The sequence below is a fragment of the Schistocerca americana genome, chromosome 9, assembly GCF_021461395.2.
Source record: "Schistocerca americana isolate TAMUIC-IGC-003095 chromosome 9, iqSchAmer2.1, whole genome shotgun sequence".
Classification (NCBI taxonomy): domain Eukaryota; kingdom Metazoa; phylum Arthropoda; class Insecta; order Orthoptera; family Acrididae; genus Schistocerca; species Schistocerca americana.
Genome location: NC_060127.1, coordinates 34,072,953 through 34,100,007, shown reverse-complemented (window position 1 = coordinate 34,100,007; position 27,055 = coordinate 34,072,953). Strand labels below are relative to the sequence as shown.

Here is a 27,055-nt window from a genome sequence, read left to right as displayed (position 1 = left end):
TGGACAGATAAGCAGGTGTTGAGGATCCTGGACAGAGCCACACAGACAGAGAGTGTTCTCAGTCTCTTTTAGGAAACCCCATTGCTGCAGGTTTGTCTTGCACTTTGGTACTTCTACCCTCATACGGTTTAGGGTTCTCCAGACTGTGTATCGTAGGTCTCCACCAGGCGCCAGTTCTTCTTTTACATCTTTATGGGGGTTTCTCAGGTCGATTTCCCACCTTTTCAAACGATTCTCTGCAGCCGACCCTTCCAGGGCTTGGATACGTGACAGGATACTCTTCCTCGAACAAACCCGTCGGTCAGCAGGCTGGTGTCCATATAAAGGGTGACGCATGTCCTTTTCTTGCTTGGTTTTTTCGGCTTCGGCAGCGATGTCACGTCGTATGTTGGGCGGTGCGATCCCCATGATTAAGTACATCTTGTGTATTGGGGTTGGCCTCAAGCATCATCCGGTAACAATCTGTGCCATTTCATTCACCGCGACATCAACTTTTCTCGCGTGTGTTGATGCAGACCATACTGGAGCGGCGTATTCCGCTACTGACACACTGAGCGCAAGGGCTGAAGTTGTCAGGACTTTTGGATTTGCACCCCAGGATCCGCTGGTTTCCTGATGATGTTGTTCCTAGTTGAATTTTTCCCTTGTGGCATTACAATGATGTTTATAGGTCAGTGTGCGATCCAACGTGACACCAAGATATTTGGGCGTTTTACAATGCTCGAGACGTTCACCTCTCCATATTACGTTTCATTCGCGATTTGCTTCCCTGTTCTTTAGATGGAATGCACAGACCTGCGTCTTGGAAGGGTTCGGCCTTAGGTGGTTTGCCTCATAACACTGGGAGAGAGCTTCCAAGGTACTGGTTAATTTCTCGTTTACATCCATAAAATTGTTAGCTTGGGCTGCAACTGCAGTGTCAGCGGCATATATAAATTGGCGCGTGATGTTTGGCACTGGCTGGTCATTTGTATATATATTATACAGACCTGGGGCGAGGACGCTTCCCTGAGGTAGGCCATTCCTCTGATTTCTCCACCTGCTCTTCTTGCCCTGGAGACAAACGTAAAATCTCCTATTATGCAGGAAAGTACCCATCAGTGATGTTAAATGGTAATCTCTTCTCACATTATATACTTTTCTAAGGAGCCTCCGATGGTTTACAGTATCATATGCAGCTGAAAGGTCTATGAATGCCACTCCCGTGATCTCTTTCCTCTCAAACCCATCCTCGATATGTTGGGTCGGGTTCAGGACTTGACTGCAGCACGGTTTGCCTGGTCGGAAACCTGCCTGCTGTGGGATGATCTGTTGTTCCAAGACGCTTTCTATGCGACGTCAGGCGTTCCAAGATCTTAAAACAGTGACATAAAAGAGACACAGGTCGGAAGTTTTTTGGATCATCAGAGTCCCTTCCTGGTTTCAGAAGTGCAACCACTCGGGCTTTCCTCCACATCTTTGGGATATGGAGCCTTTCTACACATGCGTTTATCAAATCTAGCAGCCACTGTAGGTTATTACTGCCAAAGTTTTTAATTTGCTTGTCTCTAAGTTCATCGATACCAGGAGCTCTGTTAATCTTCAAGCTGGAAATGGCTGCAGTAAGTTCTGACATTGTAAATGGTGTCTTGAGGTGGTGATTTTCCTCTGCCGGATCACGTGCTAATGGTTCCCTGTACTTTCTGCCGTGGGTTTTGCCATTCATAAGGAGTGCAGTGGCGACTTTATCTGTCGTGACGTTAGTAAATTTATCATTTGACTTTGTGGCCTCACCATTAAGGTTCTTTAACAGTTTCCAAGCCAGCCCACTGTTCACTTTCATGTCCAGGTTCTCCACGAGGTCACACCATTTGGCTTTGCGGTTCTCAGCTATGACTGACATGAGTTCATCGCCTGCTAGTAGCGTCTCATCATCAAATGGGTCGTTATCGAAGAGCTTCTGGTACCTTTCCAGTAGTGGCTTTGCGTCCTCAGACAGTCCCGTAATGTACTGTGTTCTGCATCCTCGCGGTATTGTTTTCCTGGACACCTTCTGGACGAGTTTGACAAGAGTCGTACTTCTCAGGTTGTGGAGGATTTTTGTTATTTCTACATCAATGAGTTCTCTAAATTTCTTCCAATTGGCCTTTTTAAAATTGAACTTTCTTTTGAAAGGAACTTGTTCAGGCTTAACAACTGCATTGACCGTGCAAATTATAGGCCGATGTTGCGTATGGGGAATTGGCTCCCCAATCAGTTTTCCACATTGGCCAGCGAGTTTCTTGCTAACAAAGATATTATCGGGATTGTACCCTTTCTTCCATCTGCCACCATTAAAGGAGCTTGGCAGTTTCGTTTCATGTATGAGCAGTAGATCGTGTACCTCAGCCTAGGTCTCTAGTTCCACTCCGGTGCTGTTAGTTTCTTTATAGCCTCATGTAGTGCTCTGACACTTGACATCGCCCAACACAAAATTAAAGTCTTGGTAACTGAAATTTCCAGGCTCAGTGAAGACGATATCTGATTCTGGGGGTTTGTACACAGAGGTAACGCTATACTGCGGAGTTCGAACGGTTAATATCTCAATGTCTTGCCTGTCAGTCAGTGATGCAGAGGTGACTCTAATTCGTACCGTTCATGTGGTCTCTCCAAGGTCAACTTCATTCCATCTATTTTGGGTGAGGGTCTTGTACTGCCCCGACGAGTTTCTTGAATCAGGAGGAAATCACATTGATATTCTTTACACAAGTCAGATAATAAAACTTCTTTGTCTCTCGATATTGCTTCAATGTTTATCGACATCGTCACAAGTGGCCTTAGAAAAGACCGTTTGGATAGGGTCTATTGGTCTTCATTTTCTCAGAAGTCCGTTCCGGTTGTTGAAGGATTAGCCTGGGGTGCGCCCGATTGCGGTTCTCGTTTGTATCTTGCTGTTCGCAATCTTCGGGGAGGCTCCTTCATTCTATAATTATTGTATAGTATGACAATTGCCAAGACTACAGAAAGAGAACAGGCACGACAGTGACCAGATGGAAAGTTCATAATTTTGTGGAAAAAAAAGATAAGACACGAGTGAGATATGAACACAGATCATAAGTCTCCCGCTTTGCAGTCCATCGTCGTGGCCACACAACAACAACAACAACAACAACAACAACAACAACAACGGATTCGTGAAGTTAGCTCGATGTTGCACATCTTATGCTTGGACCATTTACTGTTTCTATTTTGCCGGCCGGTGTGGCCGTGCGGTCAAAGGCTCTTCAGTCTGGAACCGCGTGACCGCTACGGTCGCAGGTTCGAATCCTGCCTCGGGCATGGATGTGTGTGATGTCCTTAGGTTAGTTAGGTTTAATTAGTTCTCAGTTCTAGGCGACTGATGACCTCAGAAGTTAAGTCGCATAGTGCTCAGAGCCATTTGAACCATTTTGTTTCTATTTTGTTTCTTTTTTCACAGTTCAGTACATCTTCCTGTTTTCATGTTTAATCTGGGTCATCTTACCAGAATATCTGACGGATGGGCAATGGGGATTTTCCCTCGTCGGTAATAAACTCCGCACAATCAAGGAGACTACTGCAGTTTGGCGCTCTTCCTTCCGCTCCTTTTGAAAGGAGTCCACTATCTTATGCCGCCTACGCTCACCCATTGTTCTTCTGTTGCGTGACAAACCGCGCACAGAATGGCTTTGCGGAGCCGGACTGACAGTATCTCATATATTGGTGGAATGTCCACTTCTTTTGGCCCTTCGTACTAAGTATAGCCTTCCAAATTCCTTGTCTTTAATATTCGCAGACGAGTCACGGATGGCTGAACTGGTCCCCAGTTTCCTTCGTAAAAGTGGTTTTTATTTTCCAGTGTTAAGGTATTGCTTTCCTCCTGGAGCAGGGGCAAGGTGGTTACGGTTGCGGCCTCTCTTCGTGTTTTATGGGTCTGGGAACCATGACTGCTCCCCCGTGCAAAGACCGCTCTTTCATCCCTGTGTTTTTCCAGTTTTTAGATTTGACCTACCCTTTTATGCCTTCTGCTGTGTGTTTTTAACTTCCTCGCTTTCTGGTTTGACCCCTCTGACTGGATCCACCCACTTTTCGCGGACGCCTCTATTTTACTCACGTAACTTTCGAATTGCGAGACTGGTGACCTCACTGTTTAGTCCCATTAGTCCCATAACCCCCCTCAACCAATCAATCATTCACTTCCTCCTCCCCACCCCCACCCCCGCCCCCTCTGTATCAGTCTCCTCCTTGCCCGTCTCAGCCTGTGCATCTGCTCCTATCCCAGTCTCTTTCTATGTTACTAGCCCTACCCCAGCATGAGGTTGCTTGTTCTTATGGCCACAGTATTTGTTTCCAGGTAATAAGTTTGGTTGAAATCGATCTAGTGTTTTAGGAAGAGCTTTCTTTCCCTCAGCTTTGCCCGCGTACGCACAGGTCACATTTATTTCACAGAGTATTTTACGCTTATTTTTTACACATAGTTCACCTGTATCTCTAGCGAATTTCGCTATGCAATTTCGTTTTCACACATCTCAATGTTTGTGACGTCACATTTCCTGAATTGTCTCATACAGCGATATGATTTTGTATGACCATTCGGTGGCATATCTGGATAATGTCTGCGAAATGTTTCGGGAATAGCGTTAGGGATAAAGAAATAATAAATTTAAACGTCATGCATATTGTGGCAGTTTTCACTCATCTCAGTGTTTGACGCCGTATCTTCTGAGTTACTTGCCATACAGTGATATAATTTTGCAGGTACATTCAGTGGTATATGTGAATACTATCTGTACAATGCGTCACGAATTAGTTAGCAGCAAGGTATTAATAAATTAAAACGTGATGATGCCCGATGCGACAGTTTTAGTGAACGAACAACGAAAATGGCGTACTAGATAACTCTTTTCCGTTCATCGTTTTGTGTGGATTGTTAGTGAGAAAACGTTCCGTAATGGTTTGAAATTGTGTGTAAAATTTGTTCCAAGTCACTAATTACTTTCATTCTCAAATGACGGATTAATAAAGTCTGGGTATTCGTATATCTTGTGCTATACTTCGTATTCACCCCATCCTCACCTCTTTGGTATATAGGCGGCTCTCATCTCCCAATTAATTCTTTCAGACAGTAAGTAATATGTGTACAAAGTTCAATTAAAAACGGGCGAGAGGTTGGAGGAGGGAATGTGGAACAATATGAGGTGCGATTATAAAGTTACGGGACTGTTGTTGTAAAACATTTTGCCGCCCGCTGTAGCCGAGCGGTTCTAGAGACTTCATTCCGAAACCGCACTGCTCCTACGGTCGCAGGCTCGAATCCTGCATCGGGCATGGATGTGTGTGATGTCCTTAGGTTAGTTAGATTTAAGTAGTTCTAAGTGTAGGGGACTGATGATCTAAGATGTTAAGTCCCCTAGTCCTTAGAGCCATTTGAACCATTTTTATTATTACGCTTACTATTTTTCCAGCAAAACAAAATAACAACTCTTGCATAAGCGAAGGCCACAGCCACACTGATTCATCTACACACACCAGATATAAGGCTTCACGCTTCGCAGCTATTGATCGTCCATCTTTGGCGCCTGCGTACTTACTCTGTGACGTCAGTCTCGTCATTTTATAACCACACGTGGTACATACATGATGTGGTACGAAAACTGATTTGATGAAGCTTTCCTTGGTACTCTAGCCTTTCCGTCTGTGAACAGCTACTGTAACTTACATCCTTCTGAATCTGCTAACCATATTCATCTCGTGGTCTCCTCCTACGATTTTAACCCTCGACACGTCATTCGAATACTAAATTGGTGATGCATTTGTGTCTCACAATGTGTCCTATCAACCGATCATTCTTCTAGTCAGGTTGTGCCACAAATTTCTTTTCTCCCCAATTCTGTTCAGTACCTCCTTCTTAGTTACGTGATCTACCCATCTAATCTTCAGCATTCTTCTCTAGTACCACATTTCAAAAGCTTCTACTCTCTTCTTGTATAAACTGTTCATCACTTATGTTTCACTTCCATACATAGCTAAACTCCATACAAATGCTTTCAGAAATGACTTCCTAAGACTTAAATATACACTGAAAAGCCAAAATATTACCACCACTGCTGACAGCGACGTTGGATGCCACGTGGCGGCGCTGCGGGCACGTGACAGAGTAACAAAAGTATGTAAGGGGAGCAGACACGGACGAGGGACTACTCTAGCGAAAGTATGGGTTACAGATCGGGAAATCCATTGAGGTGAACGGCTTTGACAAAGGACAGATTATTATTGCTTAGAACCTGTGAACGAGTATCCCGGAAACGGCGAAGATGGTCGAACACGTAGCTACTGCCATGAGCATCTACGGAAAGAGGTACGACAGTGGTACTAACACGAGGCGCTAAATGGTTGGACGTGCATCACACCTCACAGAACATGGGGGTTCGGAGGCTTGTCTGCTCGCCAGGATGGATGGTCATCTGTGGAATCTCTGCCGAAAGAGCACAGTGCTGGCGCGTGCACAAATGTTTCGGAGCACACCGTCTATCGTACATTTTTGAACATGAAACTCCGCAGCAGAACGTGTTCCTATGTTGACCGCACGACACCATCAATTACGATTGCAGTCGGCGCGGACCATCGGGATTCGTCCGTCGATCTGTGGAAAAGTGTCGGCTTCTCAGGTGAATCACATTTTTACTACACAAGGTCGATGACTGTCTCCGCAAACCCCACCGAGGTGAACGGCTGATCGAAACGTGCAGCACGCCACAGACGCAGGCTGGTGGCAGCTGTATTATGTTATGGGAGACATTCTCATGCGCGTGCATGGGACCTATAGTAGTAATCGAAGACGTGCTGACAGCTGCGAACCACGTGCATCCCTTCATGTTTGATGTCTTCCCCGCTGGCGCTGTCATCTTCCTGGAGTATAATTGTCCGTGTCTCGGAGACAGTACCGTACGGCTGTGGTTTGAGCGGAGGATTATACAGGGTTATTACAAATGATTGAAGCGATTTCACAGCTCTACAATAGCTTTATTATTTGAGATATTTTTACAATTCTTTGCACACACATACAAAAACTCAAAATTTTTTTTAGGCATTCACAAATGTTCGATATGTGCCCCTTTAGTGATTCGGCAGACATCAAGCCGATAATCAAGTTCCTCCCACACTCGGCGCAGCATGTCCCCATCAATGAGTTCGAAAGCATCGTTGATGCGAGCTCGCAATTCTGGCACGTTTCTTGGTAGAGGAGGTTTAAACACTGAATCTTTCACATAACCCCACAGAAAGAAATCGCATGGGGCTAAGTCGGGAGAGCGTGGAGGCCATGACACGAATTGCTGATCATGATCTCCACCACGACCGATCCATCGGTTTTCCAATCTCCTGTTTAAGAAATGCCGAACATCATGATGGAAGTGCGGTGGAGCACCATCCTGTTGAAAGATGAAGTCGGCGCTGTCGGTCTCCAGTTGGGGCACGAGCCAATTTTCCAGCATGTCGAGATACACGTGTCCTGTAACCTTTTTTTCGCAGAAGAAAAGGGGCCGTAAACTTTAAACCGTGAGATTGCACAAAACACGTTAACTTTCGGTGAATTGCGAATTTGCTGTACGAATCCGTGAGGATTCTCTACCGTCCAGATTCGCACATTGTGTCTCTTCACTTCACCATTAAGAAAAAACGTTGCTTCATCACTGAAACAAGTTTCGCACTGAACGCATCCTCTTCCATGAGCTGTTGCAACCGCGCCGAAAATTCAAAGCGTTTAACTTTGTCATCGGGTGTCAGGGCTTGTAGCAATTGTAAACGGTAAGGCTTCTGCTTTAGCCTTTTCCGTAAGATTTTCCAAACCGCCGGCTGTGGTACGTTTAGCTCCCTGCTTGCTTTATTCGTCGACTTCCGCGGCCTACGCGTGAAACTTGCCCGCACGCGTTCAACCGTTTCTTCGCTCACTGCAGGCCGACCCGTTGATTTCCCCTTACAGAGGCATCCAGAAGCTTTAAACTGCGCGTACCATCGTCGAATGGAGTTAGCAGTTGGTGGATCTTTGTTGAACTTCGTCCTGAAGTGTCGTTGCACTGTTATGACTGACTGATGTGAGTGCATCTCAAGCACGACATAGGCTTTCTCGGCTCTTGTCGCCATTTTGTCTCACTGCGCTCTCGAGCGCTCTGGCGGCAGAAACCTGAAGTGCGGCTTCAGCCGAACAAAACTTTATGAGTTTCTCTACGTATCTGTAGTGTGTCGTGACCATATGTAAATGAATGGAGCTACAGTGAATTTATGAAATCGCTTCAATCATTTTTAATAGCCCTGTAATGAATTCAAGTTGTTTCGGCGACCAAATTCTCCTGATGTAAATCCTGTGGAACCCATTTGGGTCGCTGTCGGGCACTATCGCCTCATACGTAAATCAGCGGCGCGCTTCTTATGCGAATTAAATGACCTGTGCGCAGACATCTAAAGCTTTCTATATCCACAAACCTGCCAACAAACTGTCTGGACTCTGATACGCAGAATCAGTGGTGTATTTCGTTCCAAAGACGGACGATCAAGCTATTAAGCGAGTGGTCATAATGTTTTGGCACATTAGTGTATATTCGATGTTAATAAAATTTCTTTTCTTCTGAATCGCTTTTCTTGCCATTGGAAATCTACATTTCATATAGTATCTAGTTCAGCCATTACCAATTATTTTGCTGCCCGAATAGCAAAAACTTTCTATCTCTTTAATTGCCTTACTTGATCTGATTCATAATCACCTGTTTTAGTTAGACTACATTCCATTATCATTGTTTCGGTTTTCTTGATGTTCATCTTACATCCTCCTTTCGAGACACTGTCCATTCCGTTCAACTGCTGTTCCAAGTCTTTTACTGTCTCTGACAGAATTACAATGTCATCATCAAACCCAAAAGTTTTCGTTACTTCTCCCTGATTTAATTACTTCGCCAAACCAAATTTTTCTTCTGTTTCTTTCACTGCCTGCTCAGTGTAGACTGGATAGTATCGGCGATAGGCTACAACCAAGTCTCACTCCCTCCTCAACCAGTGCTTCCTCTTCATGGACCCTGGACTCTTACAACTGCCCTCTGGTTTCTGTACAAGCTGTAAATGGCCTTTGGCTCCTTGTATTCTACCCCTGCAGCCTGCAAAATGTCAGAGTATTCCAGTCAACATTTTCAAAAGCTTCCTCTGAGTCTACAAATGCTATAAACGTACAGGGGTGGGTAAAATAATGTGAACAGTGGCAGTATTGGGATGGTTGTGTTTGACGGCGACATCAGCCTCTGAATGAAAGACCAAACAGAATTCCAAAGAGGGCAGATTGTGGAGGCCCAATTACTTGCAGCATCAGTACCAAAACATCCAACTTATTGAATGTTTCAAGATCAACTGTTTCAACAGTCGTGACAGCCTACACAAAACATAGAAAGACATCATCGTGTAAACGTAATAGTGGTCGCAGATCAAAACTAAATGACAGAGATCATGGTACGCTCACGCGAATTGCGTCACAACACCACAAAACTACGTCGGCTAAAGTGACTACTGAGCTCAATAGCCATTTTTGAGACCCCGTATCTATCGACACTGTCCGCCGAGAACTCCATAATGCAAATATTCATGGACGAGCTGCTATACCGAAACCATAAGTGACGACAACCAACGCAAAGAAGTGTAAAACATGGTGTCAGGAGAATAAATTCTGGACAGCTTATAACACTCGTGTCTGCTACTGCTATACCATAACCTCGAAACTAGAGGCAATTTGCAAAACAGAATTATTTTGTTAGAGTAATAATGGTATAAAGCAAAGAGCAGTGTTACCCTCTGAGAGGAATTTTGTTATGTTGACCGTGTAACCTATACTTGGCCACACGCGAGTGCAATGAACTCTGACACATACATATGTTTACGTTAAGATTGAAGCTAACAACTGGAGCAGCACAAACTATTTGCAAAATTATAACAGATACCGAAACACACTATTACTTTCAGGGCTTACACAAAGTGAATGGTCTTTATAACATTACTATTAATATGCACTTCTAATACACAAGAGAGACAAACACTTAGCAAACATGAGTATATAACGTTTCACAACTGCAGCTTTCTCACTTTTACTACAGCGAAACACAATGTTGACAAAATTGTAAGAAACTGACTCACCTTTTAGAATTTACTACAGACAACAATGTGATCATTTGCTTTATAAGCCTCAGTCTTAAGAACTTTTAATTTTGAAGTTAACAACAGCACTTTAATAAGCAGTTTTAATAGGAATATTTTCAGCAAGCAACATTTACTTCAACTCTCTCTTGCCACCTTAATTTTAACTTTCTTTTTACTATGTTGAAGAGGCATTAATGAGCAAAATATTGGGCTTTATTGTTATTTCAGTAGGGACACTCGGTAATCACTTTAGTTCAAACGGAGAGGAACCTGAGAGGTGTTATGATGAGAAAAATCAAGGTAGGTACATAAATTCAGATAAAATTTACCTTATATTTGAGCACACTAACACATCCATTAAGCTGATCCTTCACTGTACATCATTGTAGTATTCCGATGTAATGATTGCGCAATGTGGTGGCAACTGTATGTTGTTAGGTGGAATTGCAGGTAGAAATGCTGGACTCTGTCATTTCTTGGTGGCGATGATTGATACAAATTCCAGAATAGTTCCAGCTATTTATCCATCCATCCGAGGCATTGGAAAGTAGCAGAAAAGCCTCTCTCGGAACCAGCACAATATGCATCTTTTACATGGCAGTGCACAGTTTAGTAGCTTGTTCCCGACTCGTAGCTCGTCCCCGACTATCAGTTCCACCTTTCCTACCTAGGCCAACCACAATTTGCGCGCGCTACACAGTTCCGTTCCCGAGGGGAACCACACTACCTTTTACATACAAACTAAGAACCCTAAGTGAGGATCAGCAGTTTACATAACAGCAACCAAACACATTAAATAAAACAGAACATTTGCACATACTGACATTTCTACCAAAAATTATTCACACAAAATTACAATCATATACAGTAAGTTTTGTTCCCTCCAAATGGGACAAAGCATTTAAACGACAGATACACTACATCGCATAGAATCAGACCATGACTCAAAGTTTTTACAAAGAAATGAGTATATAGTTTTGTGTTATCTATTCAAACACAGTTACAGAAGCACAGCAATGTAACATTAAATGAAACAAAAGCAAAATAAATCAGTACAGCATTAGAGCTATGGTGTTACAGGCTGATCAGTGTAAACACGTCAAATGGTTCGACAAATCAGCTTTCTTTGTTATTTCAAACATCGGGCCGGGTTTGCGTATGGAGAATGCGAAAAGAAGCCTACAGTCCTGATTGATTCCAATGGTTAACATGGAGGAGGAAGTGTGATGATGACGTGGGCAGCCATATTATGGTATTCTGCTGGTCGCATCATTACTCTCAAAGGCCAAGTTATGCCAACGATTATGTGAACATTTTAGGTGATCAGGTGCATACCATGTTTCAAATGTTGTTCCCCAACAATGATGCCGTATTTCTGGACGATACTGTACCTATTCACACAGCCAGGACAGTGCAATCGTGGTATGAGAAGCATGCAACTGCAGAGTCTTTCCTGGCTAGCACAGTTCCCTGACTTGAACAATGTCGAACCCTTGTGGATGGTACTGGAGCGCAGACTCCAGAGCAGATTTCCGCCTCCCTCGTCACTACAGGATTTAGAGGGGGCTCTGATCGAAAAGTGGCATAACATTCCACTGGAGACTACACAATCATTATATGCCAGTATTGCAAGAAAAATCGCAGCTGTATTATGGTCAAATGTGGGTCCGACCCCTTATTAATAAACCATTCCCAAGTAAGTACTGGTGTTCACATTGTTTTGCCTATTCCCTGTAGGTTTGCCTTTCCTTAATCCTATCTTCTAAGAGAAGTTGTAGCGTCAGTACTTCATCCTGTGTCCCTACATTTCTCCAGAATCCAAACTGATCTTCTCCATAGTCGGCTTCACCAGTTTTTCAATTCTTCTATAAAGAACTCGTGACACACATTTTTATAATGTTGAAACCTTCCCGTCTCCTCTCTTTTGTTACGCAACCTTCCCTTCTACAATAACCTATGAAACCTTCCCTTAGGATTTCTATCTCTTGCTTAATAACAACAAATGAAATCTTCCCATTGAAATTAATTCTCTTTCTCAATAATAGTAAGTGCAATTTACGCATACAAATTTAAATGCTGATTATTAAAAGTGATTTGCTGATTATTTTGTCGAAACATAGTGTGTGTCGTCGTCATGGCCCGCAGTCGTTACCTGCAATAACCCAGAACTTTTCCTTACCTTTTTTTACTGTTACTGAATCGCCATCTGACTGCTACATCGAACTGCGACATGAATATACTTACTCTGGTTTACTATACTCTATTAGCTGCTGGTGGGCTGTCATAATAAGTGGCTAATCAGTAATGCAACATTGCTGGCAAAAATTAACTATATTCTGAAAACGTTTCTTCAGATATTTACGGCTGGTAATGAAATGATTTTGCAAACGTTCAAATGGGACTTTTTACAATAATCTTACAACTAGCATTGCGCAAACATACCTTCAACAGTCTTGAGTTTCTAAAAAATCAATAGTATTAGTTCCTCTTATGATAATAATTAGCTGATGTCTCTGCACATCCGTTTATAATCTCTTGTAAATCATAGCTGGTGGCTGGCAGGCACACCGATCCTCTCAACCTCTCGCTTCAGACCTGCTACCGACTCGCTTCACATCTCGCTTACTACTGACTTCCTTCGAAAGTGCGGTCTCTCCCGCCAACAATGCTTTCTGGTGCAGACAATCCCTGCTACCATTACAAAATGTATCAATGCGCGGTCTTTCCCGCTCTTTTCTTAAAATGTATCCATACGCGGTCTCTCCTGCCCTTTTTAAAATTATATCAATGTGCAGTCTCTCCCGCGAACAATACTTTGGTGCAGACATTCCCTGCTGCCACAATTATTTCCAAAATGACAAATATTAATTATTTAATTATTCCCACTTATTCTCGAATCAGAAACATACAAATTTACAGTAACCATACGCATCAATATATATATATATATATATATATATATATATATATATATATATATATATATATATATATATATATATATATATATATATATACAAATTGTATTTATATTACATGTGCCCAGTACTTTGCAACCTCCAAGGCGCTTGGAGTGGCTTGCAGGAGATCAATCTTCGTGCAGGATGTAGGGCACAAAAGGTGCTGGAGCATGTGGCTTGCGGTTTGTTCTTGTCCACAATCACTGGACGTATCTTCTGTTATGAAGCCCCATCTCTTCAGGTTGTCTCTGGATCGTCCAACTCCTGATCGTAATCTGTTTAAAGATTTCCACACCAGCCAGCTCTCGTGTGTCCACGTGGTAGTTCTTCAGCTTCTAGCGTCTGCAGATGAGGCGTCGACTTCTTCCGTAACTCCAGCCGTGCCTTCTCTGGTGAAATGGCGAGCTTCTCGGATGTTCTCAGGAAGCTCTTTCGCGATCACAGCCGTTGCTGTAGTGGATTATGTCTGTGCGGTGGATGGGCACTGACCTGTTCCACTTCCAGTCTCTCCTTGTTGGCAGCCACTGTTCTGCGTATCCATGGTGGCGCTATTCCAGCCAGGCAGTAGAGCTTATCGGTTGGGGTAGGTGATCAACCTGCAGGTTTCGTTGTCTGGCATGAGATGACCTTTACCAGACTGGAGAAGCATATTCAGCAGTAGAAAATACTTTGTGGATGTAATCCGCACTGTGTTCCCGCTAGTTTGCGAATTCCTACTTAATCCTATTAATAAAATATAAACATCTTTCATAAATTGTGGTTTGACAATAACCAATATAAATATAGACGTCTTACAATGTGTACGGATTTTAGCAGTGTTGTGCAGTGGATGCTGCGTGCACTGTGCAGGGGCGCAGCAGTTCGACCAGTACGGCAAGATCTTCACGGTGAAGCTGCAGTATGTCTTCTACAAGGAGCGGCCGGGCGTTCGGCCGGGCCAGGTGACCAAGGCGGAGCGGCTGACCACGCGCATCAGCCAGTTCGCGCACCACGCCATCCAGGGCGACTACCAGGGCTGCAAGGAGTTCGGCAGCGACCTGCGCAAGCTGGGACTCCCCGTCGAGCATGCGCCGCAGGTGAGCCGAGGCTGACAGGCTGTCAACCCAGAGTCCAATAGCTCCACTGCGGACTAAAGCTCTGTATAGGGGAAGTACAGCCACCTTGCCAGTGGCCGCCATTTTGGGCCCACTCGCCGCTGGTGACACATCACGTATCACCAGCGGCGCAGTGGGCCCAAAATGGCGGCCACTGGCTAGTTGGCCGTACTTTCCCTATACAGAGCTTCAATGCGGACCATTCGCGAACACTGTTCACACTGGCTATCAAAAGTAAAGGTTAAACGGAAATACAAAACATTCTAAGGGCTTACAATTAAAGCAGTACTATGAAACGAATACCCTTAGCTGCAAACAGGTGTTGTTATACATCAACGGGAAGAGTTGAAAATGTGTGCTCCGACCGGGATTTGAACTCAGGATCTCCTGCTTACGTGGCAGACGCTCTATCCATCTTTTTTAAATTCATTTTGTTCGATATTGTTCGTTGTGTTTGGTCTGGGCGGACGTCACAAGACATCCGTTCAGGTTGATCATGCCAGTCTCCCATCTCCCGGCTAGACTGATGTCGTGGGTTGACTCCTGTTGCTCTCATGTTGACCGCGAAGTCACTTCCCCTCGCTATACGCCGTGGCCCACTGGACTCTCGTGGCGACCTCATCTTGTGTCTCAGTGTGCGACCGACCAACCGATCGATCCAACCGCCAATGGCCATTGCCTGAGCAACTGGAGCAGACTGGCGGCCTAACACACAGACTCAGATGCAGGAACTAAGCCCTGACCGGGCGACCACACCGAGCGAGGTGGCACAGTGGCTAGCACACTGGACTCGCATTCGGGAGGACGACGGTTCAATCCCGTGTCCGGCCATCCTGATTTCGGTTTTCCGTGATTTCCCTAAATTGCTCCAGGCAAATGCCGGGATGGTTCCTTTGAAAGGGCATGGCTGGCTTCCTTCCCCATCCTTCCCTAATCTGATGAGACTGATGACCTCACTGTCTGGTCTCCTCCCCCAAACAATCCAATCCAATCCGGGCGACTACTCGCTGAGTTCTCTTACTGGTGGAGTGGAAAGACTCTCATTTTGTCGGCTTTAAAGGTTGATCCGAATGACAGACATACTAGCACTCTGAACGACAGACACACTAACTGCCTAACAAATGCGGACGAGAGACAGACTAGCTATATTCGTAGTGCCCCGCCCATTACACTCATTACTCGCGGCTTTACCGATTCTCGTAAGAGTTCGGGCAATGTGTGTGCATTCGCACAGATGATGATCAAATGGCCGGAGAGCTATTTAGGTTCACAAAACACGTTCCCAGTGTTAATGTGTTCTCAGTAGTCTGTTACACGTCCCTTGACTTGATCCAGGTGCCAAACCATGGAAAAATTCTTTCGCCATGCACTTCGTCTTTGTGCCGAGCACTCCTTTCCTCTGGAGATCCAAGACTGAAAAGGTAGGAAGTGTGACAGAAAATTAATGGGCATTATTGCTTCGTCATCAACATCAACTACTACTTCGTCCACTTCTGTTTATATGCTGAAGTCAATCATCAGACTCTTCTACCTAACTCAAAACGAGATTGCTGTCGGTAATGCCCACAGTTGAGAGAATTCTTAAGCTTCATATTCCTTTAAAGCAATTTTATTTTTTCAGTAGTTCTATCAGTGAAATATACTTCATGCTTCTGCGGTCAAACTTGGCTTTGTTTGAAAAAATACAAAAAGCATGGACAAGAAAGTCTTGGTAATTGAAATATGAGATATATTAATCGACACTGATAGATGTCTGAATGAAGGGAAGACTGCCAATTTTATCGGCGTGCAAACCAAGATGAATCTGAATAAATTAAAGACTCGGAATCCTAATCAAGAAATAATTAATTTGATTTCGAAATTTGAGGAAGAGACAATGGCTTTCTATATCACAGCATTTGATTACTTAGAGAAATGTGCTTTCTTTTAATAGATATCCTGTATTTGATTGGATGACGCTATCTGAAACTCCAGATTGGGTGATGATTGAAAACGCTATTACATACCTGACAAAAGTAGAGTGAAAATTTCAGGCGACAGCTGTTTTCAGGAATATATGTATCTGATGAGCTTTTTAGAAATGAAGCACGACTCGGGGAAGAATGGCAATGTGGTGTGCGTACTGTAAGACCTTTGGTACACACACCATCAGATTATTTGACTTGTCGCTCTAACGAAGTAGGCGAGTGTCAGCAACATGTCTCGTGGTCTTATCGTGGCATGTTTATCTTCTGCCATTAGGTCAGACGATAGAAATGCCACTTGCACGCTTAGAGTAGCAGATTGATGGTGACCAACTCTAAACAGAACTTGATTAATTTTCACACACATTTATTAAAATAATAACAAGCATAAAAATTACTTAACTTGGTTCTGGATGCTGTTTACAATTGACAATCTGAAGTTCCTTTGGTATTGGTACGTTAATCTTATTCTCACATATATCTCTGATACTTGACAAAAGTGTCTATACATTTATCATCATGGCTATGTACAGGAATATGGTAATCTTATTGGGTGCAGACTGAAACTTGACTATAGACTGGTACAGACAAATGTAGAACTTGTACAGACTGTTGCAGACAAATGCAGACTGACTACTCGGAGGTCTGTACACTTGTTATAGTACCTCGCGCATTCAGGTATCACTGTGTGAGTGTGATCCGCGAGGAGAAAAGGTTCTACGTTAGCAGCAATCTCATTGGCTGCATTACATATTAATACACGGATTGGCGGAAGCAAAATTTGGTCCGTCTCTAAGGCAGCGCCATCTTGTAGTACGGAGATGGACGAGCGCTGTGCCTGCACTGTTGTGCTTAGCGGGGTGCACTCTAGTGGGAAAGTTGTGTACGCGTTGACTACGCGGAACTATGTACACAACAGGAAGTCTAAACACTCCGTGGAAGAAAGGTAGATTCACTTTCTTAAGGAAACCGAAAATCTTGAACGCAAATGCCAACTGCTAAAATTATGCGAATATTTATTTTCTGTTCCCGCACACTGCGCCACTGTAGAAAGATATTTTCTCTGATGTTGGCCCAGTGGACTGGTGATGGAAATGAAATGCTGCCATAGACTGTGGAATCAATCTTACAGTGCCAGTTCAGCTACAAGCTGAGTTGCATGGCGTTTTATAAATACGTAAAAGGGAAAAATGACTTGCTGAAAAATGTGAAATCTTCCGAAAAATACTGTGTACCAATTACTCCTTCGGAACGAGTTCAACGCAATAGCGTTCTGAATAAAAAGTAATTATATTGCATCAATTTCTACTTAGTTTCTACACCCCCATCTTAGCGTCACGACGAGGTCCCAGCTAGATACGGCATTCCTAGACATATTGCTACTATGGCAATTGAAGACAGCCATACCGTTACTGCTGATTGGTCCAAAAATGTCGTAAATTTTTGAAAAAGCTCGTGAAAGTCGCCCGAGAAGAAAAATTGTTTCACATCACGATAATACACTGTTGTAGGCAGAAAAACTAACAACTGATTATCTGGATACCCTAAAGCACAGTACCATGGACCTCAAATAGGTAACCCTCATCTAGCACCTTGTGATTTCTTTTTGTTACGAAAAATTAAAGATAAAAGGTGTGGAATCCCTATCTCGCAGGGGCAAGGCGTGCTATTAACTGCTGTAATAATATAAAAAAAAGGCTCTAAGCACTATGGGACTTAACATCTGAGGTCATCAGTCCCCTAGGCTTAGAACTACTTAAACCTAACTAACCTAAGGACATCACACACATCCATGCTCGAGGCAGGATTCGAACCTGCGACCGTAGCATTCGCGCGGTTCCGGACTGAAGCGCCTAGAACCGCACGGTTACCACGTCCGGCAGGCTGTAATCGCCGATTAGGGTTACAGATGCTTTTTTTTTGCATTCTTGGTATAAACTTTTTTCTACAATATCAATTGCCGGCATACTTTATAATCGTAAAACGCACAGTTAACCGGAGGTAATTAAAGACATTAATGGCTGTCAGTGCGATAGGCGGCAGTTGGCAAGGCCACAGGCGCTGATCAGCTACACGCGACATTCATGTAACTTCCCAGCCCACAGCGATTAACCGTGCGCGCGCATCCCATTGCAAGGTTCTTTCCCTTCTCTCGCTTCCGCCACAGAGAAATTAGGGGGGCAGTGCAGCTGTTGCAGGCAGTTGGGAATCATGCAGTTCCTACGATTCCCTAGTTCTTTTAAAGACACGAGTGTTTTTCTATTCTTTAGCGCGCTACAGTGCTGAAAGTACTTTAGATGTAAACGAGGGTAAATATTTTAGTGTTTCATAGTGTATTCGGGCATGTTATTATTTATTCATTATAGTTTTAGTGATTTCATATTTTTTCTGTGTAAGTGTGAAGTTGGGTTGCTGAACCAATGTGTACGAAGTAGCGGGCTCCTCGAGAGATACAAACGTAGAAGATTGTAAATGTGGGCAGGAAAGTCTCTGGAAAATCCGTTTCGGGAAATTTGTTTTGAGGGAAAAGCAACTGGTCAAACAGGGTCTACCTACACCAAATATTAAATATAGCAACTAAAAATTGTCAGACTTTTTCAAGAATCTTGGTGCTTCTCTTACAGACGGCTATATGGCTGTAAAGAGACAAAAAGATTGTAGTTGTTCACGTGTTTTGTTTTCTTGCTATGTGGACAAAGAATGGCGTAAATAACATGTGCACAAAATTTCATTGGATCATATTACATCTGTATGAACACTCGTTAAATTTGGCATTAGGAGGATACATTTTTGTTTCAGCAATGTCTTCATATCAAATGTTCAGAAGTAGTATCTTCTAAATACACAGTCGGTTTGTTGGCACTTCAAAAACGATTGTTCAAGTCCAGAAACAACGTCATTCTGCGACTCTGTGGTCGAAGTTTTCGATCAGAAGGATCACAAAATTGACCTCAAATATAAATAAAACTGTGTGCACCGGAACTTTTAATATCATCTTGATCATGCAGATAAAATAACAAGTATTTTTCAAGTATTCGGTATGGCTCAGTAGGCCTGACCTTGACGAGGTTGGGCTTGCTCTTTCATAGACGGTATAAGGCATTGTTCAGTGTAAGGCGGGGTTTACACGGGCATGTTTACGTGCGCCAATTGACAAAATATGACGTGCGCTAATGACCGTTCAGAGAGCGTGAAAATTTTCAGTCCAAGCAAGTGCAGTTCAGTTTTTCAATATGGCGCTAACTGAATTAATACGCGCGTCCATTCGATTCGTATCGTTAATTGCAATACAAAAAGTCACAGAACGCTTGAATTGGCAAAAAAGAAGACGTAGATATTGGGTTCTAAAGTGGGCTGCGAGCGGAAATATTTTAGGAGCGTCTGGAATGCTAATTAGGGAAAGTGAGGACGAAGCTTCAATTGAAAGCCATTTTTGAATGAACAGACGCTACGGTCGCAGGTTAGAATCCTGCCTCGGGCATTGATGTGTGTGATGTCCTTAGGTTTGTTAGGTTTAAGTAGTTCTAAGTTCTAGGGGACTGATGACTTCAGATGTTAAGTCCCATGGTGCTCAGAGCCATTTTTTGAATGAACAGATGGAGTTTTGAATATTTACCGAAAATCGTAGGCACTTATATTCAGAGATCCCCCCTGATGCGGGATGCTTACCAAACGGTTCTTGGCTTCTCTTGCTGCTACAGTGTTCTTCATAGCGACCAGCAGAAGAAAATGACGGCAATGTTGGCTTATAAATTGCGCTAACTGAAGATCCGCTCCTCACTGAATTCTTAAGTTCGTTGTCTATCATGTATGCATTTCGTCAATTTCGGATTTTGGCATTTACTCCACATTTATCAATATATGATGTCAACTATCGAACGGACAAAATCAGACTGTATACCATTCGGCAAGAAGAGCCGTCTTCCAAAGACGCGGTAGGGGGTAGCCAACTTACGGAAGTAAATAATAGCCCCAGCTACAACTTACATTTCTATGTGCGCCAGTTGCGATGGAAATGGAATCATCGTATGGCATTTTTGGTCGGGAGGCCCCATTCGGTAGAGTTCGGCCGCCGTATTGCAAGTACTTTTTAGGTGACGTCACATCGGGGACTTGTGAGTCAATGATGATGGACACACACAACACTCAGTCCCCTGCCGGGAATCGAACCCGGGCCCCCTGCGTGGTAGGCGATAACGCTACAGCTACGATACGGAGGCGGACGCCAATTGGGATGAGGTGCGACTTCGTGTGTTTGCACGCGCATCTGTACGTGCGTAGGTCAACTTGTGCCAGCGATACGTGCCCGTCTACACCCTGCTTAATATTAAGGCGTGATGCGACACAGTACCGGATGATCGTAAACTACAACATAGTAATGATAACGACATTAATTACAACACAATGTCAAATTAATAATAATAATAATAATAATAATAATAATAATAATAAATGAAAAGCGCTAGTTTGCTTTGGTTGTACCTGTAGAACGAAAGCAAGCTAGTGCTTTTCACTTATTATAATGTCGTTCTTTAACCAACGGAAGATTCACTCAGCATGTTAATATTGTTACTTTTAACGATTTTTAGTACCGATTGCAGTTACTGATTTTTCTATATTAGATGAATCATGGGACATTACATAAGCCTGGTGTTGTTTTTTAATATGTATGTAGAGTTGCATTCTGTACGGCAATTAGTGTGCTTTAATTGTGTGTACATGTGCAGTTCATTAAACTGTAGGATTTGTAGGCACATACACATAGTTACACATCAAATGACGCAACACGCACTAAAGTGACAACACAGTTTATCACGGGCAAGTTACACAGTCTTTTTATGGAAATATTATTTGAAGGTTTAATGCCCGCAATATGAAACACGTAAGGAGCGGTACCGTCCCAGGTTCTTTTTGCATTGCAATTTTATTGAAATTAATATTACGTTAATGTTATGGGTTCTCGTAGAGAAATACTATTATGTGACGCATTTATCATTGCGGAGTAAGATAATTTATGTGAATGTACGTATCTGAGATTAGATAGTTGTTATGCGGCAGCCGCAAGAATTTAATGAAAACTGCTATTAATCTTTGCAATAAATTGAGACTTAAGTTAAATAATTAAATAATGTAATTAATCTTTGCAAATAAATTAAAATGAGACTAAAGTTAATTCATATAATCAAAATGCAAACTTCGTTAGTTATTGCCGCGGCTCTGTGATGTTTAATATTGGCAATATTCAAGTAAGACGTTGCGGCCGTGCAAATGGCCGACAACAATCGCTGTAGGCTTGCACTGTATTGCAGTTTCTGTTATTCTGAAAAAAAGTCATTACTTTTCTGCAATGTAGGGACACGTACAAATTTTAAGACCAAGTAAACACACACATTCAACCAAAATGCAGTGTAAGTACGTCTTTCCTCATCCAAGACCAAATTAATCAGGCCTATATAAAATCATTCCACTGTTGCACAGCTGATAATATTTTTAACGTAGAACAAATGCTGGTATACATAATAAACCGATATTGTTTTATAAATTATAGAGCGCAGCAATCAGTTGTCATTTTTTTGCAGGTTTTCTTACGCAAATCTAGATTTCGGCTAGTGCCTAGCCATTATCAATGCACTATTTTCTAATCTCGATGCATTAAAAGAACTGTGAGTGACACCCGAACAACAGGCTACTAACATGCATCGATATTACCAAATAGCGCGTTGATAATGGCTAGGCACTAGCCGAAATCTAGATTTGCGTAACAAAAGCTGCAAAAAAGGACAACTGATTGCTGCGCTCTACAATTTATAAATCGCATAATAGTCGCTGAGCGCACCCACTTTCCGAATGGAAGGTAACCTGATGAAACCCGATATTGTTTTTAAACACAGTTACGTTGAATGATAAACTTTTTTTCTGAACATTTCACGTACGCTGCGGCTGGGAAATGATCCTGCAACAATGTGACCAACGCCGACCGAAGAGAATCGTTCAACGTTACAGAAGTGTAACCGTTCCGCAAATTGCTGCAGATTTCATTGCTGGGCCATCAACAAGTGTCAGCGTGCGAAATATTCAACGTCTCAATTAGTTACACTGTTCCTTATTCCGTATGAATAAGTATTGTTCTTCCCAGAGCAGCCAGTGCACTGGTTTTTGAACTGCCTCGGGAACAGTGCATCATTGGTTTACTGACTGTTTTCATTGAATTCAAAAAATGTATTGATTGTAAAGTGGAATATTTTGAGAAACAATAAAACATTTCCAGCTATTTTAAACTGACCCTAAGACTTATCTTAGAAGAAAGGTTAAGGAAAGGCAAACCTACGTTTCTAGCATTTGTAGACTTAGAGAAAGCTTTTGGCAATGTTGACTGGAATACTCTCTTTCAAATTCTAAAGGTGGCAGGGGTCAAATACAGGCAGCGAAAGGCTATTTACAATTTGTACAGAAACCAGATGGCAGTTATAAGAGTCGAGGGGCATGAAATGGAAGCAGTGGTTGGGAAAGGAGTGAGACAGGGTTGTAGCCTCTCCCCGATGTTATTCAATCTGTATATTGAGCAAGCAGTAAAGGAAACAAAAGAAAAATTCAGAGTAGGTATTAAAATCCTTGGAGAAGAGATAAAAACTTTGAGGTTCGCCGATGACATTGTAATTCTGTCAGAGACAGCAAAGGGCTTGGAAGAGCAGTTGAATGGAATGGACAGTGTCTTGAAAGGAGGGTATAAGATGAACATCAACAAAAGCAAAACGAGGATAATGGAATGTAGTCGAATTAAGTCGGGTGATGTTGAGGGTATTAGATTAGGAAATGAGACGCTTAAAGTAGTAAAGGAGTTTGGCTATTTGGGGAGCAAAGTAACTGATGATGGTCGAAGTAGAGAGGATATAAAATGTAGATTGGCAATGGCAAGGAAAGCGTTTCTGAAGAAGAGAAATTTGTTAACATCGAGTATAGATTTAAGTGTCAGGAAGTCGTTTCTGAAAGTATTTGTATGGAGTGTAGCCATGTATGGAAGTCAAACATGGACGATAAATAGTTTGGACAAGAAGAGAATAGAAGCTTTCGAAATGTGGTGCTACAGAAGAATGCAGAAGATTAGATGGGTAGATCACATAACTAATGAGGCAGTACTGAATAGGATTGTGGAGAAGAGAAGTTTGTGGCACAACTTGACAAGAAGAAGGGACCGGTTGGTAGGACATGTTCTGAGGCATCAAGGGATCACCAATTTAGCATTGGAGGGCAGCGTGGAGGGTAAAAATCGTAGAGGGTGACCAAGAGATGAATACACTAAGCAGATTCAGAAGGATGTAGGCTGCGGTAGGTACCGGGAGATGAAGGAGCCTGCACAGGATAGAGTAGCATGGAGAGCTGCATCAAACTTGGTGCAGGGAGTGGCAACTGACCCTTAACATAGACAAATGTAATGTATTGCGAATACATAGAAAGAAGGATCCTTTATTGTATGACTATATGATAGCGGAACAAACACTGGTAGCAGTTACTTCTGTAAAATATCTGGGAGTATGCGTGTGGAACGATTTGAAGTGGAATGATCATATAAAATTAATTGTTGGTAAGGCGGGTACCAGGTTGAGATTCATTGGGAGAGTGCTTAGAAAATGTAGCCCATCAACAAAGGAGGTGGCTTACAAAACACTCGTTCGACCTATACTTGAGTATTGCTATACTTGAGTATTGCTCATCAGTGTGGGATCCGTACCAGATCGGTCTGACGGAGGAGATAGAGAAGATCCAAAGAAGAGCGGCGCGTTTCGTCACAGGGTTATTTGGTAACCGTGATAGCGTTACGGAGATGTTTAATAAACTCAAGTGGCAGACTCTGCAAGAGAGGCGCTCTGCATCGCGGTGTAGCTTGCTCGCCAGGTTTCGAGAGGGTGCGTTTCTGGATGAGGTATCGAATATATTGCTTCCCCCTACTTATACCTCCCGAGGAGATCACGAATGTAAAATTAGAGAGATTAGAGCGCGCACGGAGGCTTTCAGACAGTCGTTCTTCCCGCGAACCATACGCGACTGGAACAGGAAAGGGAGGTAATGACAGTGGCACGTAAAGTGCCCTCCGCCACACACCGTTGGGTGGCTTGCGGAGTATAAATGTAGATGTAGATGTAGATGAAACCAGTCTCAGAACTGAAGACCACAACAACAGCTATTTTAAAGTAATCGTTGTATGACTCCCTAAAAATTTTCAGTGTTGCCCTCGTAATGAAAACCTCTGAGCAGGAAAGTGTAGCTACACCGTGCTCCCTCGCCTGCCGGCAGATATCGCAGCTGTTCAAGATCGGCTGCCAGAACTACGAGGACATCAAGCAGTTCGGCGTGTGCGTGGAGGAGGCGCTGTTCCGGCTGTCGGCGCACCGCGACCGCGCGCTCAACTACAAGACGGAGGAGGTGCAGATCACCGCCGTCGACGAGCTGTACGTCGAGCAGGACGCACACGGGCACATAGACAAGCAGATAGCGCGCGTGCGACTCTTCTTCCTCGGCTTCCTCGCCGGTAACTCACTCACAGCAGTGGCATTAATTCTGGACGCTTTGTAGAGATCTATGCGTGTGCAACATGTCCTTAACTTTGCAGACAAGCTTCAGTAATTATTGTCATGAAAGTCTCTTGGGGTTTGCTGCCGGATGCTAAAATCAACTTGACTCGATATTTCGGCGGTCCAAGTGGTCGCCATCTTCAGGAAAATGCTGCTTCTGCTGATGAGTCCCGCTGAGAACTAGAGATGGGGGATCCGCTCCTGAACTAATTCATAGAGTTGAATCTTTCAAAGGAGTGAACAATCAGTGATTCAGAAAAAAAGAACGGTAGCTCCAAATGTTTCCCACAGCAGAGAGAGAGAGGGAGAGAGAGAGAGAGAGAGAGAGAGAGAGAGAGAGAGAGAGAGAGAGTCGGAGCAGACCAGTGGGGCCTCTGCTGGTCAGAGCACACTGCACGCCACACAACACAGCCAGCGCCGGCCCCTACCCTGCTTCTGCCTTGGCTGCCTGCATTGTGCAGTGCCCCATTGGACTTTGCGTTTCACATATGCCGTGCCCTCTCTGTGCTTCCTCTGCCGCGTGCAGTGTCTGGCGCACCTTAGCATAGCACTCCGTCGGCGGTCGTTTCAGTCGCACGTCCTACCCTCTGGGCAGTTGATGCGAGCAACAGGACAGAGAGCCTCCTAGCGGAGAACATAAGAACTACTACTTGCAACAACCTGCTCGCAAGAGAACGGACGATTTGTCTCCGAGCGGGTGAGTGGTGGCAGTTCACCGCTCCCCCCACCCACGGAATTCCCCAGCTCAACGCTCACCCCACCGTTCTCGACTCTAGCCAGAGCATTGAGCAAAGCAACTCAGGTGTCACTCTGGTCTCTGCGGTCTTAGCTCACGCAGTAATACAGCTCGCGTCTCGACCTGCTTGACTCAGCGCCTCTGCATCGGAGTTCGTCTCTACTGGATATTTTTCTTCGTAGTAATACCGTTATGTATATTACATAATTATGTTATGTATACATCATTTGTTTTTATTTTATTTTTATTTGTTTAAACTGATCAGATTAGGTTCCTGACGGCTCCTCTTACTATAGGATTTTTTGTTATGGTCACTCGAATTTACACTATAATTACGAGCGAACCGATAAACGTATAGCAAAAGTGATACACCAATATTTTCCTTGTTTTATTCTGCGGAAGGCTATATGCAGCACTTTGGTCTTACAGTCAAATTTATATATTTTTTTTCTTATTTTAGTACGGATTTTGCGATTTTAGGCGTCTTCGGATGGAAATGTTCACTTTAAAAATATATGGCTTGCGATGTATTTGTACGAGGTTAATGAAATTTTAATACATTATAGCCAAATATATTGTTAATGTAAATCTCAAGTTACAACATTTTCGGGAGGACGACGGTTCAATTCCGTCTCCAGCCATCCTGATTTAGGTTTTCCATGATTTCCCTAAATCGCTTCAGGCAAATGCCGGGATGGTTCCTTTGAAAGGGCACGGCCGATTTCCTTCCCAATCCTTCCCTAACCCGAGCATGAGCTCCGTCTCTAATGACCTCGTTGTCGACGGGACGTTAAACACTAACCACCACCACAACATTTTCCGATCACCCAAAAAACCACGATAGTGCAAAATAAATCAATAATCAAAAACTTGTCATATCGTGGGAATTTCAATAAACAATACAAAATTCTTACTCATTATCTGTGTTACTTCAAAATAGGATCAAATAAGATCAAAATACAGGTATAGTACTGGAATAAACCAAGTTTAAATGGCAATGTGCCTTCCACTTATTTTCTGTTGTGAATGAGTGGTGAGTCGTGAAAAAGAGCTAGTTTATTTCAGGGAGTGAACAGTTCTGATACGATCTCTGAAAAGAACAGTTTTGCCCATCTCTACTGAGAACTGACGCCAGGTTCCAGATTGACGTCCTATCTAGGCCACCGTTCAGTACACGGCGCATGTGCCGCCCATCACGGTTTCTGCCTTCCAAAACAGGGAGGTGGCGCCGCCCTTAGTGAAACACTGCTAGCAACGATATATCGCAATCAAGGCCGCACCGAAGAACGTTCAGTTTTGATGCGAGATAATACAGGATTCCACGTTTTGCTAAGAGGAAACCCATTGTCTCTGTTGATTAAATTATCAGCCAACCTAATTTCAATCGCCTCTTTATAGACACTGTTCCAAAAACCGGAAATGTTGGCAACCACAACAGTTTCTTCAAATTTCATTTTGTGTCCCTCATTTAGCCAGTGTTCTGCTACCGCCGATTTTTCCGGCTGTTGTAGCCTCGTATGACGGCGATGTTCCACACACCTGTCACGCACTGTGCAAATAGAACGGCCAACGTAAGTTTTCC

The 27,055-nt window shown here is 43.4% G+C and overlaps 1 protein-coding gene across 1 annotated transcript in view; it reads left to right on the top strand.

Moving 5' to 3' along the window:
- LOC124551235 overlaps positions 1 to 27,055 on the top strand; it is a 343,125-nt gene that overhangs the window by 262,420 nt on the left and 53,650 nt on the right. Inside the window, exons 24-25 of the mRNA XM_047126229.1 lie at positions 13,959 to 14,185; positions 24,460 to 24,694. Of these exons, the coding sequence (XP_046982185.1) occupies positions 13,959 to 14,185; positions 24,460 to 24,694 (462 nt within the window). The remainder of the gene's footprint in view (positions 1 to 13,958; positions 14,186 to 24,459; positions 24,695 to 27,055) is intronic.